Source organism: Polyodon spathula, chromosome 9, assembly GCF_017654505.1.
Source record: "Polyodon spathula isolate WHYD16114869_AA chromosome 9, ASM1765450v1, whole genome shotgun sequence".
Taxonomy (NCBI): domain Eukaryota; kingdom Metazoa; phylum Chordata; class Actinopteri; order Acipenseriformes; family Polyodontidae; genus Polyodon; species Polyodon spathula.
Genome location: NC_054542.1, coordinates 40,869,455 through 40,886,183, shown reverse-complemented (window position 1 = coordinate 40,886,183; position 16,729 = coordinate 40,869,455). Strand labels below are relative to the sequence as shown.

The 16,729-nt window shown below is 37.1% G+C and overlaps 1 protein-coding gene across 8 annotated transcripts in view; it reads left to right on the top strand.

Moving 5' to 3' along the window:
- Positions 1–2,837: 2,837 nt before the first annotated feature.
- Positions 2,838–16,729, top strand: part of senp7b (SUMO specific peptidase 7b) — a 30,492-nt gene continuing 16,600 nt past the window's right edge. For 2 of the 8 annotated variants that reach the window (XM_041259543.1, XM_041259545.1), the window contains exons 1-9: positions 3,834–4,207; positions 4,848–4,921; positions 5,176–5,298; positions 5,764–5,879; positions 10,659–10,859; positions 12,792–12,898; positions 14,027–14,223; positions 14,742–15,099; positions 16,395–16,582. In XM_041259543.1, the coding sequence (XP_041115477.1) occupies positions 4,862–4,921; positions 5,176–5,298; positions 5,764–5,879; positions 10,659–10,859; positions 12,792–12,898; positions 14,027–14,223; positions 14,742–15,099; positions 16,395–16,582 (1,350 nt within the window). In that variant the 5' untranslated portion in view covers positions 3,834–4,207; positions 4,848–4,861. Of the gene's footprint in view, positions 3,218–3,831; positions 4,208–4,314; positions 4,922–5,175; positions 5,299–5,763; positions 5,880–10,658; positions 10,860–12,791; positions 12,899–14,026; positions 14,224–14,741; positions 15,100–16,394; positions 16,583–16,729 lie in introns of those variants that run through there. The other 6 variants (XM_041259541.1, XM_041259544.1, XM_041259540.1 and 3 more) reach the window with 6 other exon arrangements.

Here is a 16,729-nt window from a genome sequence, read left to right as displayed (position 1 = left end):
TTTAAAATCTAACACCTGTTCCAAACACTTGACCATGATCTCACTCACTCATTTCTCAACCCCTCCTCTATCTAAAAAGTTTGGTGAAACATAGTTCACAAGACCTTTGCTATTCCTCTATTTTATATGTACATACAAAGAGAATAATGTTTTTTTGAATATATGAGTGTTGTTTAGAATATATAATTATATATATATATGTTGTTTAGAATATATATAATATATTAGTATATATATATCTATATATATATATATATAAGATATATATAGATTATATATATATATATATAGATGATATATAATAACATAATATATGGACCACAAAGATTCATATATTCCCTCATATCATTCTATTTTTCAAATTAGTTTCCTTCTGTCCTTACAGGTGTGTACTTAGCAGCTATTATAGGGAACCTCCATCTTATGTTTTTCTAACATAGAGTTTCTTCTTCATGGATAATCTATTTGTTTTTTATTCAAGTGTAAGACTATAATGTCTCTGTCCTATGAGTTTCTTAACAGCATGAACTCAGCTGAACTGTGGACGACTTCCTATTTTTTCAGCAGCACACAAGCCAGCTAAAACCAGTTTGCTAGTGGCACACCAATCTTCCTACTTTCCAGCGATGATTAATGTTTTTTAGCAATGTTCCCCCTTCTTCTAGGGTGAAAAGATAATTTTCTTCATTACATTTTAACCTTGACGCTATAATCCTTTTGATAAAATAATTCTCGCTCTGCGTGCCAACTATTCCTCCCTTACCAGGCATGGTTTTCTCTAAAAAACAGGCTCACAGAAAGTTCGGGAAGAAAGTTCACATAAAGTTTACCTTTTCAAAACCTATCCTCTACTTTTAAAATTACTTTTCATTATTTGTTTAAGCTTCTTATTTTATATTTCAAACAACATCTCTTTATGCTGCATCATCTTTTTAACTCAGAGTCAAACTAAACAGTTTATTCCCTATAGAACACGATTACTAACTATTTTAAATGTGAACCTATCTTGATGAGAAACAATTTAATGCATATTATTGTAACAGGCAATGTTAAGCATATGGTCTTACATGCACAAATTGTTTATAGTAAAAAGCAAGCATATTATATAAACCCCATTTCAACATTTTCAGCATTTCCTTAGGCTAAAAGGGTGCTATAGAGACTTAGCATTCAATTCTGGGAATCAAGCCCATCTTGATAAGAAACCGCCTAAAAACTGGCAACTTGTATCAAACTATACCAGTTTCTACTGCGTGATTTTATATAGAGAAATACATAATTTTCACATTTATTGATTAGAACAGCATTAAGTGTTACTTTTGATTACACACTTACATAATTTTCCAGACTAAAGATTATACAAACACTACAAAGGATTATAACACATGTTATTGCATTAATATATTTCATTTTTAAATCATCCAGTCCATGTCCAGGGTTTCAGCTCGCTCCCAGCAGGACTCCACTTCGGTCTCAGGTTCAGCTCGGGTTGGCTCAGTGAACATAACAATAGGCCCTTGAATCCATCGTCTCGCATCACAGGTTTGAGTTGCCATGGCCTTGACTTTGTACCTACAAGACACTTGTACACAGTTAGCAGGGACACCTTCCTCACATTCTAATTTTCCCAGATGTGCCCATTTTACTAAGTGACCCTTTCACAACTCATGCATTCAATCCTCTTAATATCTTTGGGTTTACATTTAAATGAGAGAAAGAAACACCTACAGAATCATTGCATTCAAACAAGATTCTACAGTGTTTAGCCAAATGACTGCATGCCAGACAAAGTCTGAGCCCAGTCACTGATGACTTGCTTTGGCACATATTACATGCACAATTAACAAGAGGATTACATTTTAATTGATGTGTCAGGGTTACTTCTGCACCATGTACAATAGTTCTGGATCTGTACACATTGTTACTATACATTTCTTTCTGCTCACACAAGGTCACTTTGCGAGGTATGCCATCCATCCAGAATACTGAAGAAGCCCAAAACTCACTGTTATTCATATTTTCAGGTATCCAATTACTGTTCTGCCTTACATCTTCAATTGGCAGACACAATACAACTGAATCTGAATCAATTGATGAACCATGAGCCTTAGCTACTGAGATTCTCCATACAAAGGAATTCAATGTTTTACTGACCAGCCTAGCTGATTCAGCATTACTTGTGACAGTTGTAACGGTTCCTTGTAATTTAAGTGAAGTGCCCCCTAGTGGTAATCTGATGTGACATCGTTAAATAAATAAATAAATAAATAAAGATAAATAATAACTGTATTTGTTTGTGACCTTCATTTAGTTACACGGAGCTCCCAACTCTGCTACAGCAGCAAGTTTTAACATTTCTGGTTCTAATAATAGGTAAGAAAGTAATTGTTTTTAAAACATCGGTTAATATTTCTCCAATGAGTAACTAGCTAAATTTATATGTAACTTGTTTTTGTCCCCTTAAATTGTATGCTTCTCGCAGGTAATCTGGGTTACTTTCTATTGGTATTGCAACCAATTACCCCAGTACTTTTTTTTGTAACCTAAAAGTGCGATTAATGTGCTTTGATCGTGTTGCCTCAAGTACCAATCCACAAATACGTTTATGAACTGAAAACGCAGTTGGAATTCATAGATTTTATTGGACAGGAAATTCAACCTATTTTGTTGTTGTTGTATTAAAACGTTTTACAGTATTGGCATTTGCATTTGAAAAGACTGCATTTGAAAAATATGACTTAGGCTAAATAATGATGCGTTTTATCACCTACTACTGCCATGTCGTTGTATCTTAATAAAAACGTCAGTCATACAGCTGGGTGTTTATTTGTAAACAAGTTTATACATTTTTATAAATTGACAGAATAACAAAACACACAAACGACGAATGTCTGAAAGAGGTACAGTTCAAAACGTCATTATCAAGCCCATTCGTGACCACCGGAAGAAAGCTTAAAAAGATGACTTCCGGCAAAACCAGGAAGTGATTTTTTTGTGTTATCTGCTTTTGAGAATTTGTTATCGCTGTCTCAAAATACCAAAAAACAAAACAAAAACAAACAAACAAACAAACAAACAAACAACAACAAAAAAAAACCTGCATTTTTTTTTTTTTTTTTTTTTTTCATTTTCGGGCAACTATCATTGAATTCATTTAATTAATTTGCATACAGACACGTGGGGCCGTTGTTGGTGTCTTTTGCGAAACTACATTCGGGTAAGTAGTCGTATTATTTTCATTTCGTATCATAATAAAGCCGCTTGCATTTAAGCTGGATACAGTAGGGTTCATCAGAACATTTTGCATTTTTAAGTGGAGGCATTTACATATTACTTTGGTTGTTAATTACTAATAATTGAAATAATAAATACAAAATTAGGCAGTTTATAATAATAACACCTACCAGTATTTTCAGATGTTATTTGATTTAATGCATTTGTGTGAACTACGGCTTGGTATAATTAATATAGCTTATACGTGTTGTTAAAAGGCCATTTCTGACCTAGTACAGTGCTCCTTTGTTTTTGTTTTATTGTAGACACAAAAAGGCCTCATGAGAAAATGTTTTTCTTTTTTATTAGAATAAGACACGAACCATTATACACGAGAATGTGTTATTTCCAAATGAAAAAAAAACAAATACGTACATATATATTTTTATCGTAGTGGATCTCACCTGTTTACATCTGTACCGATCTTATAAACAACAGAAGGCATCTGGGCAAGTGGTAGAAAGGAAGTACTGTATCTTTAATCTGAATTATCTTTCAGGTCTACAAAAAAAAAAAAAAAAGGTGTTCAGCAATTCATGTAAATACTATATATGAAAAGGAAGCTTTTTATATAGGAAACTTTCAGTAGAGTGCTTTCTGACGTCAGTGACGTTATTGAACATGACGTTTACAGGGAGCTCTAGCAGTTCATTACAGATTACGTTAAACGACATCATTTGCATTTAAATTAAACAGCCAAATGAGCATCATTCCAGTCACAGGGCAATTTGTGTTTCTAGTGTTTAATCTAGACCGTGTACATATAAAAGTACTGCAGTATATATGGGATTTGAAGCAGATTGCTTCAAAGTTGTCCACATTCAGGTAACGGCACTTACATTAAGAATATCTCTCGTTTGACAGGTCAGTAGAGTGCTGCTGATTTTGGTGAACGGGCACTGCGTCTGATTCCTCAAAATCTTCTCCCAATAAGGTTAACCTCTTAACAATCTATATGAACGGAACACTAACAGAAACTCACCAACTGTAACCCCCCCCCCCCCCCCCCAAAAAAAAAAAATTAAAATAAATGAAATAAGTAGATACAGTAAATGCATGTCAAGCCTTTAGTTGCTGGGAACAAATATGCCTTTATTAAAGTGTGTCTGTTGTAGATCTTATAGCTTTTGTCAGCACATGAGAACATAATGTATGTATATATTTTTGTTTTCCATATACTAAGAGTGTATTGGTAGTTGCTACCAATCTTACAGAATGTGAAAAGTAAATGGCATGCCTTGTACAGGTTGATAAACGTGATGCAAAAGTAATGTGTGTTTTTTTGCGCATAAAACGAAACCACCGTTGAGTAGCAAGACACTTATGAAATGCAGGTGGAATCAAGATAAGTTCTACAAGTTTACATAAAGCAAAAAAAAAAAAGAGCCTGTAAGAAGCCAAGAAAAGAAACTATTGTGCACTCATGTTTTAGCTTGTATTGAGATGTAGCATCTTGCTGCGCTAGAGTGTGTTATTTGAAGCTGTAATAAAAATGCAGGGCAGAAACAAAAAGAAACCAGTTTGAAACTCTGATGCCATCCTGCCGCAAATACAATGTCATTTGTTTCCTGCAGTGTTTACTGGTGTCATGGAGCCAAATGGCGTGCTCACTTTGTCTCCAGAACTGGACAAAGCTGAACCCCACAAGGTAAGAGTCTGTGGGAGTGTTGTACTTCTTTTGCAGTTCAATTAACAGGCAGTTATCAATACTTTCAGTCCCCCCCCCCAGGTACCCCCCCCCCCCCCCCCCCCCAAAAAAAAAAAAAAAAAAAAAAAAGATTATACTACAGCGCCAGGGATACTTTGTTTTTGTGTTTTGTTAAAAAAAATGGTTCAATTACTGTACTTTTTTTTAAAGTGCATTTTAATTTATTACAATAATGCAGTTCTAATTTGCTTCAGATGGCAGTAACTTTGAGAATACCTACGAGGAAACCATCTTCAGACTCAAAGTGCCTGCACATGCAGTCTTCTTTGTCATGTCTTTCTAATTCTGGATACGGAAGTGATAACAGCTTAGATAAGGTAGGCTGAAGTTCAGATCTTCCCCGTACTGCAGGGAGGTACATCCTTTACCAACGGGGGGCAGGTGCCACAGCGAATATTGAGAGTGGACATGTGTGGTGTGGAAATTGATGATTTTGTTAACTACACTCATGGTTGTCCTACTACTGTACTATATCAGTGTTTCAGATATGTCAAGTGCTGTTGAGGACCACTGATCTGAACACTTCTTCCTGACAATGTACAGTACGAATCTGATGTACGAAGTACAAAGCTGATGTTTTCTCTCAGGGATGTTTTATTGACCCTTGTTAACATCACTAAATACATAAAAACAGTGGGAGAGGTCTGAGGTTGAACATGTGTTAGTTTTGCGGCGGTGGCATTAAGGTCTGCCGCTCTTTATATCATTTAAATACTGTAGATCCCAATGAAGGGCTTCTAGTCTGTGGCACGGTCAATAATGCAATGTTCTCTGTTAAACAGGCGTGTTGGAGTCAGACCACTAATGATGCCAGAAGGAAAAAAGACTTGCCACCTTTCAACAGAAGTAACATTTTCCTCATTAACCAGGCAGCAAAAGACAGAGCAGCAAGGGCCTGGTAAGAGAGTGGTATTGAAGCTGGCAGTCCCTTGCCACGTTGAGTTTCAGTTTCTCTTTCTCCCTGCAGTCCACTCCTCTTCAGTTGTGTATTTAACTGAGTAGCTGTGGCTGGTCTGCCTTCTCTGAGTACTTACTCAGGGATGGAACTACTTAATTCTATTGCATAGCAGTTTGATCTCCTCCTGGTTTCACTATAAGTTTAAGTTGACACACCAAGCATGTTACCAATACAAAGTGGCTAATAAGGCTTGTATTAAAACCTAAAATGGGTCAAACTGCTATGCAGTAGGAGTCTTATATCCATCCCTGCTTAAGGTTGGTTCATACTTCTGTTGTAGATGAATGCGATACGTCAGGCGCAGACAGCTGTAAAATCTGTGCAGCTTCACTTTGACCATGCAGCAAATGTTAATGTTTTTCAACATTATCTAACCCTATGTGATTTCAGGCAGACGCATGAGAAAAGGCTGTACGACTTTTCAAAAAAGACGCAAGTTGTAAGAGTGTGGGTGCCGTAATTCTGACCTGCCGCACAGGGTCAGAGACCCTCCAATCCGACCAGAAATTAGGTCGGATACTGAAGTATGAACCAACTTTTACTGTTAACTGAGGCAGTTGTAGGCCTACAGTTAAGTTGCTGTCTGTAACCGTAGTAATACATGTTTGTAATAATGTGCATGACAGTCAGGATAGAGAGTGATTTTAAAGTGAAGCAAGAGAAGGAACAGATGAGAAGGAAGTTTAACTTTGTAGGTAGTGGGACACTGACATATCTATGGAGCACACACAAACCTAACAATGTCCAAGATCAGGGTAAAGGTAGGTGACTTCCATTGTCAGCTGTTTGTAATTCATGTTGAATTACCACCTTTTAGCCTCTGAAACTCCTTAACTCTTACAACATTGTATATCAGTGCACACTGTATACAGGTCTGCAGTGTTGTAATAAGACAGCGCTACTAGACTAGACTGTATCTAGTGTTATTGCCCAAAGCAGACCAGTAAAATAATCTAATATACTAATGTGTATATACATGCTTATGTGATGCTGAAGGAGTTAGATGAAGCTTAAAGTTTATCTTGCAGGTTTTTTTTTAATCACTGAAATGGATGCAGCAGTGTTTATTAAGAATATTAGCATTATTATTAAAAAAAAAAAAAAAAAAATGTACAGGCCACTAAAATGTGGATCACGGACCACACCTACCAAAAACACAACCTTCTTGTACCACGTGCCTCATGACGTTTCAAAAGGGAAACAGTTCTTGGCCTGTATGTCTGGCCTACAGGTTTGTGAGATAAAAAAAAATAATAGTAATAATAATAATAATATGGTGAAGACGTGCATGTGCGGGGGTTGCACGAACTCCAGCCTGTCCTTTGTTGCGCACACTTTCTCGACACTGTTTATCTGGGGGGCGATTTACTTGAATATAGCATGGGATTTAGAAGCAAGCAACGAGTCAGGTTGAAGTCAGATGCGGTACCTTCAGTGCGCGTCAAATGAGTGTGTTTTTTTTTTTTTTTATATATCATTGAGATTTTATAGGAAACCACCATGAATACACACAGGTATATAGCATCAAAAGAAACTTATCACTATTATAACATTTATTTTTGGAAAAAAATAAGGTATATACATGATGGACATTAAAGACATGTTTTTGGTTTCTTTTTATTCACTCGATCATTCATCGTTGAGCATGAAATTTGAGTGACCATGAGTGACTGTGACTGAAGCATATGCACTTAATAATCTAATTAGTGAGACAGTTGATTGGACAGTGGATATGGAGTGATTTCAGCTGTTGAATCGAAAGCTTGAATAAAAGCAGTAAAGAAAATCACAGAAAAAAAAAAAACAATATGCCACATCTGTCAAGAGAGCAGCGCCTTCATGCAATCGGCATGTTGGAGGCTGGACTAGGGCAGTGTACTGTGGCTTGCGTGTCTTGGGTGCTCACAACCAGCAATTTCAAACCTGGCGAGATGGTATAACCAGACACATTCTGTCAATGACAAGCCAAGAACTGGGAGACCGAGAGTCACAACACCTGCCCAAGATCGCCAGATCATTTTGTAGCATCTTCGTGATGCCAAATTTTAATCAGCACAGGTTGGGAATCAAAGGGATTACGAAGAGGTTATGATGAAATTAAGGTCATGGTTGTCAGAAAAGCAGATTCATCCAGCAATTATCGTGCTACTAAAAAAATCATGTTACCTTAAACAAAACAGGCGTGGACAAAACAATTACTATTGAACTCCCACTCGGAGGAAATAGTTTTATGGAATGTGGGTTGTCTGTTTCTTAATTTCCTTGCTTACCTAACAAATGAGTTACAGTACTTCATTTACATTACTGTGTTTGAGAGAAACCTACGGTCATATTATCGGCACTTGCTTTTAGAATTATATAGAGACTTTATTGTGTGCGCATCATCGGAATACAAAACATGTAAAGAGTTGTTATGGCATTACCATAGTGGAATATAAACCTGTATTTCTGGATTACAAACAACTACCCAAATTTTACTGCATCAGAAAATTTGTACCACTGATGTAATGGAGAGTAAAGAAACGTTTATTTTTTCCATATTCACTGCTTAAGTTGTCTTATCTGCTTTATACAATGCCGTCTTATCAATCCTTATGTCTAAGTACATTATTGTAATATTTATTATTGTCTTTAAAAAGATTTCACAGTGTCACTGTCAGTGGTCTGCTGTTCTGTGACAGTCTGTGGCCTGTGATCACAGACAAAGTTACAAAAATGGGTATTATAGCTCATAACAGACAATCGCTAAACTAATTACAGAGTACAGATACTGAAGCGTATATTATTGGTAATCAAACATTACAGTTTTGGAACTTGCACTCACCATGCAGTGTTGTCGTTCCGTCACAGGTTTTGGAGGTTCTACAACTCTATTTCTTGTTGATCCCCGCTTAGTTGCTGCCTCTGTTGATCAGTGGGATCCCTCTGCCTCGCCGGCAGGTCAGAAACATAGGGTTGTGGCCCCTGTTCCCTAAAATTCATTGGGTCTTCGACTTCATCTTCTATGTTTTTGGGGGCAGTTGCCATGTGTGTTTAGCTTTTCATACGTAACTTCCGGTTTTACTCCGGCCAGCGTGGTGTTTGAGTGGGTGTGGCCAAACACCACACAAAATCCATCATGTCTTGTTGTTTTAACCGCATAAAAACAATTTTATTTCTATTGATGACATCTATACAGAAATATGTTGGTGTGTTTGACCTGCAAGATACACTTTAATCAAGTATGTCAGTGAAATATATCCTCTCTACAGCTGTAAATACAAAATTAGAGCTATGAGTAAAATGAAAAAGTAGATTACAATGTCCTACATCCACTGTATGCACATGTAGATATGTAAGTTTCTCTCAATACAGTAATTTATTGTACTTGTTACAGCTGAAGTTTGATCATATGCACAAGAGCATGCATTTAGTTTATGCATCTCTGTCAGCAATGCTATACAAAGCACAGCTATAAAAGTCCTGAGCACTGTGTTCTTGGGTTGTGTCATACGCGTCCACTTCCTGGCCCTCTCACAAAGGGAATGTTGTTTCCTTCGATTCCAGCTGTCCCTGACCTTGCCAAAATGCAAGTATTTTTACCTGCCATTCATAGGTCCATTGCTGTACTCTGTTGACGGGGTTAATGACTGTTACAAGTGATCAGAATGCACACAGTTGTGCATAATGAAACTCTGGAATACTGTCATTTATCAGACAGATTTATTTTTCTTGGTTTATTTTTCTGCACAGAAAAGCTGTCTGGTTTTAACAGTTGAGGCAGACATTTATGATGTTAATATTAACAATATATATGAATGCACACATTTTCCACCAGATGGTGCTCTCTCTCTGTGTAGCACAAAGCATTATATACCTTGATATATTAGGTATCTTCTCTGTTCTAAAGCAATGATTGTTGTAAGTATGATCATGGAAGTTGTTGCCACAGAGGTTAACTAGATGAATGGATTGTAGGAAAGGAAATTGGTCATGAAGTACAGTAGGATCTTTTGTTTTGACTAATTAAAGGTAGGAACACTATTTTATACAATTGCAAATACAAGTACAAACTTGGTTACCCAGCAGGAACGGTGGCTTTTTTCTCTAAGCACTTCAGTGTAAGTGAGATAATACCCCTGGTTTGGTCACTGACCTTGCAAACTGTTTTTTGAACTCCTTTTCTACACAGTTGCGCTTCTGCAAGCTGTCTGTTGTCTGAATGCAAGTTTCATAAAAACACACAGTTGGCACACAAACGACCTTTTAATTTCAAGGTACCAGCATAAAATAACCAGAGGGTTAGCATTAGCACCAGAGTAAGAGAAGAAACATGACATACAGTACTTACTAGTTTAGTCCCTGTAGTTTAGATACCAAATTATACTCCTTATCTGCAATGTTATTGCGGTTTTAGCTGATTTTATTTCTGGGAAATTGCACCATTAAACACTGAGTCGCCCAACCAGAAAAAAAGACCTTATCAAGGTCTGTCTTGGGAACTGTTTGTAAACATGGGCATTATTGTATGAGATTCTGTTGTCCAACCTGGTCTGAATGAAATGACAGTTTTTGGTGATGTCATAATTATATATTTTTATAGTTACTATGGTACTATCATTTTGATTGAATCCAGAACTCTGTGGATATAGGTCATTGTGATATAGCTTTTCTTGGTACCAACACGTCTAATGTGTTTACCTCGGCAGTATGTTACTGACATACCTTGTATTTATACAGCAGGAATTCCAAAGTTGCATTGACGGATGTCTTGCTGACTGAAAAAGGGCGACATTATTTAAGCAGACAGCAAAACACTGATTGTAGTTTGACACACACTGACCGATCTGACTCTCAATCACCCTCACCCTCCTCTTCATGTGAGATATCAGAGCAGAGCATTGCACCGACTGCAGCTCGTCAAGCCTCTCCTTCAAAAAGGTATGTGATTTGTTGTCAGTGGCTGCGCAATCTAGTGGGATTGCAAATTTTGCAGTCCAGTGCTTTGCTTGTTTCATACTTGTTGATCTAATATATTTACTAAGAAGTTCGGAGAGGGAATTCCTAGACTGCTATGATGCAATGGAAATTGTACTGCAGCGCATAGCTCGTTTAATATGTTAAACCCACTGGTGTTTACCCCTGGGGGTTATTGACCCTTCAATAAAAATACTTTGTAAAGAGGTCTGTAATGGAGCAGGTGTACAACTTTATTAAAATCTGCTGTTTAGATTAATAAGTATTAACCGTCCGTTGATTTTAGAGATGCCTTAGCTTCAATTCATTTATTTTCAGTATCAGTTGAGTTTGGCTTTATCAGGTCCATGCATATGCATCAGAAAAAGCAAATACTGGGATTTTTCCATACATATGCAGCCTTTCTTATCTGCTTGGAAATGTAACACATGTTCTACCTATCTGTCATAAATTGCCCTAACATCAGTAAACTGACGGTTCGCACCATAAATAGAGTGGTAGTCATATCATCATAACAAACACATCATGTATCAAAACACCTCTTTTGACAGTTCAGTTAATGTAGCCTAGGTAGTTTTTATCAAATTTTAAAACGCTTTAGTCATTTTTGAGAGTTAAGTTTTAATAATATGCCATATATTGCATAGAAATGGGGAATCATATCTTTAATTGTTTAATGAGAACATTTCTATCTCCACCCTCATCACCTACATTAATGAAACTGCACATATCTCTGATTTAAGGCACAGAGATATCAAAGGAAATTTAAAGTAAGATATAGCCGTTTTTGCTGATCACTTGTTACTGTAGGCTATTGTAAGCAGAGCTACAATACCAAGGCACTAGAATGCCATTACTCAGTCTTACTAATCTGTTGTTTTAAATAAATATTTGAACAAAAAAAACGACTTGGTCTGATTGCGCTAAAACTTGCTAAAGACCAACTTTAGCATAAATCCGGGAGTATATGCAAGCTGTCTGTCACACGTACATTTTTGCATAAACTCTGCATGTGCAAAGGAAGATAAGTGACTGACAGATTCAATCCCTGCAGGGAATGCCTCCTTTAGCCTGTCCTTGTCTAAATAAGAAATGATTAATCATTATGAATCAGTTGAAAAAAAAAAAAAAATGAATTGATTGTGTGACACGGGTGTATATAGTGGAGCAGAGGCTATCACCTTTAGCTTGTGTGTAGCTTGTGTTTTCTGAGTTTTGTCTTCCGTGTTTGTCTTGCTCTCCTGTAAAGGGCAGTAAGCCCGTGGTGTTGAAGGGAGATAAGCAAGCAGTTATTTTTGCTGATATGAAGGTACGTTACGATAACCTGCTGCAGTGACGCCAGACCTTCAGTTCTGATGCCCTTTCTTTAATTTAGTCTGCTTATCTGGGAGTACGGCTGGCTTTTTGTTCGGTGGTTTAATATACACTTGTTTAATTTTTAACAGCCTTCCTCTTTCTGTTCCAGTCACAATATGACCTTTCAGTTTTGCCAGCTGTACCTGCTTTTGAGGAGTAGATGGGGAGTTGAAAGGCAGCATTATTGTATATCTTGATTGGAATGATAATGACAATATCGGAGTTACAGAACCAAGAACTGCTAATGGCAGACACTGTAAAATAGTATGTCAAAAAAATAAATAAAAATGCCATTTGAAGCAGCTTAATCCTTACCAGTTTATTCATGGAGTACAATTGGATAAAATGAATTTGTTTAAAAAAAAAAAAAAATATATATATATATATATATATATATATATATATATATATATATATATATATATATATATATATATATATATATATAATTGGGATTTAATTATACAAGTAAATGTGTCAATACAGGATAAAAGTGTGCTTGCTTTTAAATTTATACTGAATGTTTTGGTTTTGTTTCAGGGGACGGCCCAGGAGAGCCTCCGATTCCTTGGTACTTCAGAGGAATGAGAATTTGAAAACAAGATCAGGTTGTTTTCCTCTGAGGAGATCCAATGTGGAATCCAAAGGTTAGCACAGACAGCTGCTTATTTATTGTTCAAGTCATCTTGTACTGTGTGAGCACCCACTGCACTGTATGAGTGTACTGCAGTCCAGCTAGGCAGATCTCAAGGTATCATTTATGTCATCACCAACCACAGTTTGAGAAGTGCCACCACATGCTACTGTGCGTCAGTTTAGCTGAGGTGCTAAGCTTGCTGGACAGCCTTCCTGATGGTTCGGTTCTTTAATTACCCATGGACCATTGTTAAATTCCAGCGCCGCTAGGTAAATAGCACAATAATCCCAGTAATATGTGTCCCATTGACCTGGTTCAAAGTTTTTGTCTTTAAAAAAACAAAACAAAACAAAAAAAACATAAGCAGTTAATGTTTGTGTCTGTTTTGTCGCAATTAAATTGTGAATGTAAAGTTACAGGTAACATATATCTACGCTGTCTCCAATACTCTTTTGTAAATGAATGGAAAGCTCTGTGTCATTTTCCTGGCAAGCGATCTGAGGTAAATAAACAAAAGCAGCTAGCATTGTGGAATTGGAAAGGCTAAAGAGACAGAACTCAGCAGTGAACCCAACACTCTCTTTTGGAGTCCCACTGAGGCGATATGATTGAGCTAAAACCTCTCAAAAAAAAAAAAAGTTTCTCTCTTATTCTTATGCGTTCCTCCAAAAATTGTATCTTCTAAAATAAATGTTTTAAACAACAAAAAAGCTGCCTTTACAATAATCTTTTTTTTTTTTAACAACAAACCCAACCCCCTTCCCAAAATAACAAATCTTTCTTAAGTCTTAGTTGGGCAAACTATTATTCCAGTTGTTGGAAAATGTCTCCGAGTTTATCGGCCAATAAAAATGAAGTGAAGCATAAACAGTAGGTAAAGCACAATCAGCCTTTTCTGTCCAATGAAATTCCAGACTACCATACACTTTCTGAATAAAATACAATATAAATGAATGGATACAAATTGCTGTATTAATAGTTTGCTGTATTAAGTTTCTGTGCAGAAATTGAAGTAGTTATTCAGGTTAACATTATATTCTCTATAGAGTATTGGTTATCCTTATCTAATGAAGTAGAACACCCTTAGTTATATATACAGTGTTAGCCTAAAACGTTTTTCCTGTAACTATTTTGTCAGATTCTCCAGCAACAAGCAAGAGAAAGAGTGAGCAATCCAGTGAAAGTAAAAGGCCCAATGAGAAGTGCAGTGAGACTTCTTTTAGATTCAGTGAACTTCAAGATCCTTCCTCGGAGTGCCACAAGAGGAGAAGATCAGAAAATAGCATTCCTGATACCTCCATTAACATGGATCAAGACCGGACAGTGACTCCACACGTAGGGCTCTCTGCATTATGGGGGGTAGTGGCTTCTGCACACAGCACGAGTGACTTACTCTAGGATAACATTTTAATTAGGAAAATTACCTAGTGGCAGTCAGGTTTCAAGGGGGAGGCGATTTGTGTCCTTTCAGATCAAGTCAAATTTAGAGAACGTGTACAATACAGTACAGAGGAGGTTAAGGAAGAATGGTGTAAACCGACACAAAGGAATACATTTGTTAAGGATTAATTATTATTATTATTATTATTATTATTATTATTATTATTATTATTATTATTATTATTATTTTAAGCAAGTGCACATTTGTGAGAAATAAAATAATTGTAATGGTATAAAACAAGGAAGAAGCTACTCTTCCTGCTACTTATCCTGCAGAATGTTGTTTCCTACTAGTTTTATGCACAATTATTTTTACTTCAAAGTAGGACCCATTGGCAATATAAGGCTTGTATACTATATAGTATATCCATAGATTTTTACTTGCCTATAAAACCGTCACTTTGGTTTTCCAGAAAGAGAGAAAGTACAGCATTGAGGCCACATCACCGAGCAAGAAACAAGAAACTGAGAAGGGGCTCGATGGACAGCGAGCCCTGTGCAAGGAAAGTGTTCTGAAGGAGTCTGTACGAGCTCTGGGGATTGAAAGAAAGAGGCTGTGCTTTGAGCAAGAGGCAGAATCCCATCCCCTCGGACAACAGATGGAAGAACAACCAACCCTGCAAGAAGCAAATGCTCACAGGAAGCATTCTCCCGCAGGCAGCCCAGAGAGTGATGGAGAAAGACCAATGTGTAAAGAGAAATCTATTAGCCTCAGGGCACCGTGTTATATAACTAAGCCCAAGAAGCCCTCATCTTGTTCGATTGAGCCTAGTAAGTAGTATAGGGAAGCACCATTCATTTGAGTGCTGTTCCCTGTGGATTGATCCCCCGATGAACAATAAAAGGGAAATATTATAACCACTATACGTTTTTTCACATATCTGTTTTACATCATGTTAACAAACCATTCTAAGAGCTACATCATTCCCTTTGCACTGTGCCTGCAGCAATGCTTTTATTTCACATAAAACACCAAAGTCTAGTTATCTTCCCACAACTACAGTGTTCTACTCAATCAAAGGTTATTCAGACATGCTTATGACCAATGCTGGAAACCTGTGACTGAAATCTCTTGACATTGCAGCCTGACAAAGCAGGTGGTTGTGTGGCTGGTCCAGGAATTTTTGTCAGCCAAGCACATGGCCAGTGCACAGTGATGAGGATTTGATTTCTAAGGGCATGGATTGCCAATGGCTATTGTGTCCCGAAGTAATTTTGCCTCATTTATCTTCCTAGGGACCTGTAGTAATCAAAAAGCAGTAGGCGTAAGCTCCCAAGAACCCATTGCATAAATCAGCATTGAAACAAAGCCCAACTGAAAGAAATGTTGAACACTGTCCAATGTTTAAATATAAAGGACGATGCAATGTGAGGATAAGTGAACAGTATACATACAGTGCTATGAAAATAATTAGTATGTTTTTTCTAGTTTTTCAGATTACATCACTTTTAAAATGTGATGTACAGTACAGCTTTTGATGCCTAGGCAGGAATGGCACTCGCAATCCAGTTTTGTGTGTTGTTGTTATGCATGTCAGTCTACTCCAGTGGTTCAGAATTAAATAATCTACAGCAGCTTTCCTACTTGGTTGCAGCAGCCCCCCCCTCCCCAACAGAGGTTTCTGCCTTTGTGTTTCTGTCCTTGTTTGACAATGATTCTATTCATGGTAAACTCTTGTGGTATATTACTAAACTAGTGAGATTAATTCTGCCTTCTTGAAAGGTAAATAGTGGTTACTCATGTATTTTGATTTTAAATACATGTCTGTGCAGTCTGATATGATCATTGGCATTTTATTTATATTATTCTACATGGATGACCTTGATACAAATGTCAAAATCTCTTAGAAGTAAAAATGAAAACGGACTTGGCAACAATTTTGTAAAAAGCAACTAAAGATAGAAAGTGTGGAGTTGTATTAATATATTTCTCACTTACAGGGGAGTCTAGATGGCAAGGTTGTTTTGTTCTACACATTAGGATCTCGTGAATATGTATTTTCACCCTCCATTGTAGTCCCTATTGTGCCTTTTGTGAGTAACTGACTCATTTGCTTCCATTCTAGTTGTACTCTCTAGCGATGAAGAGGAAGGAAATGCCTGCCCCACCAGCTCTTCCTCCCTGACTCCCACCATCGGGTGCCTGCGGCTACATGCCAAAAAGACCCCCAACAGCAGAGACTCGGGCACAGCTAGCGAGCCCTCTGGCAGCGAGTCACAGACTGGGAACACAAACGAGAGCAGCGAGGGTCAGGTACAGGACATGCAAGGATTGCTGTTTTCTTTCACTGAAGTTTCTCTCCTGATTACATAGTAGCGAAATCTTAGATACTGCAACCCAGGGATCACCTTGTATGGCAGAGAACATATTACATTCCCAGGAAGATTTCAGTATGACTCA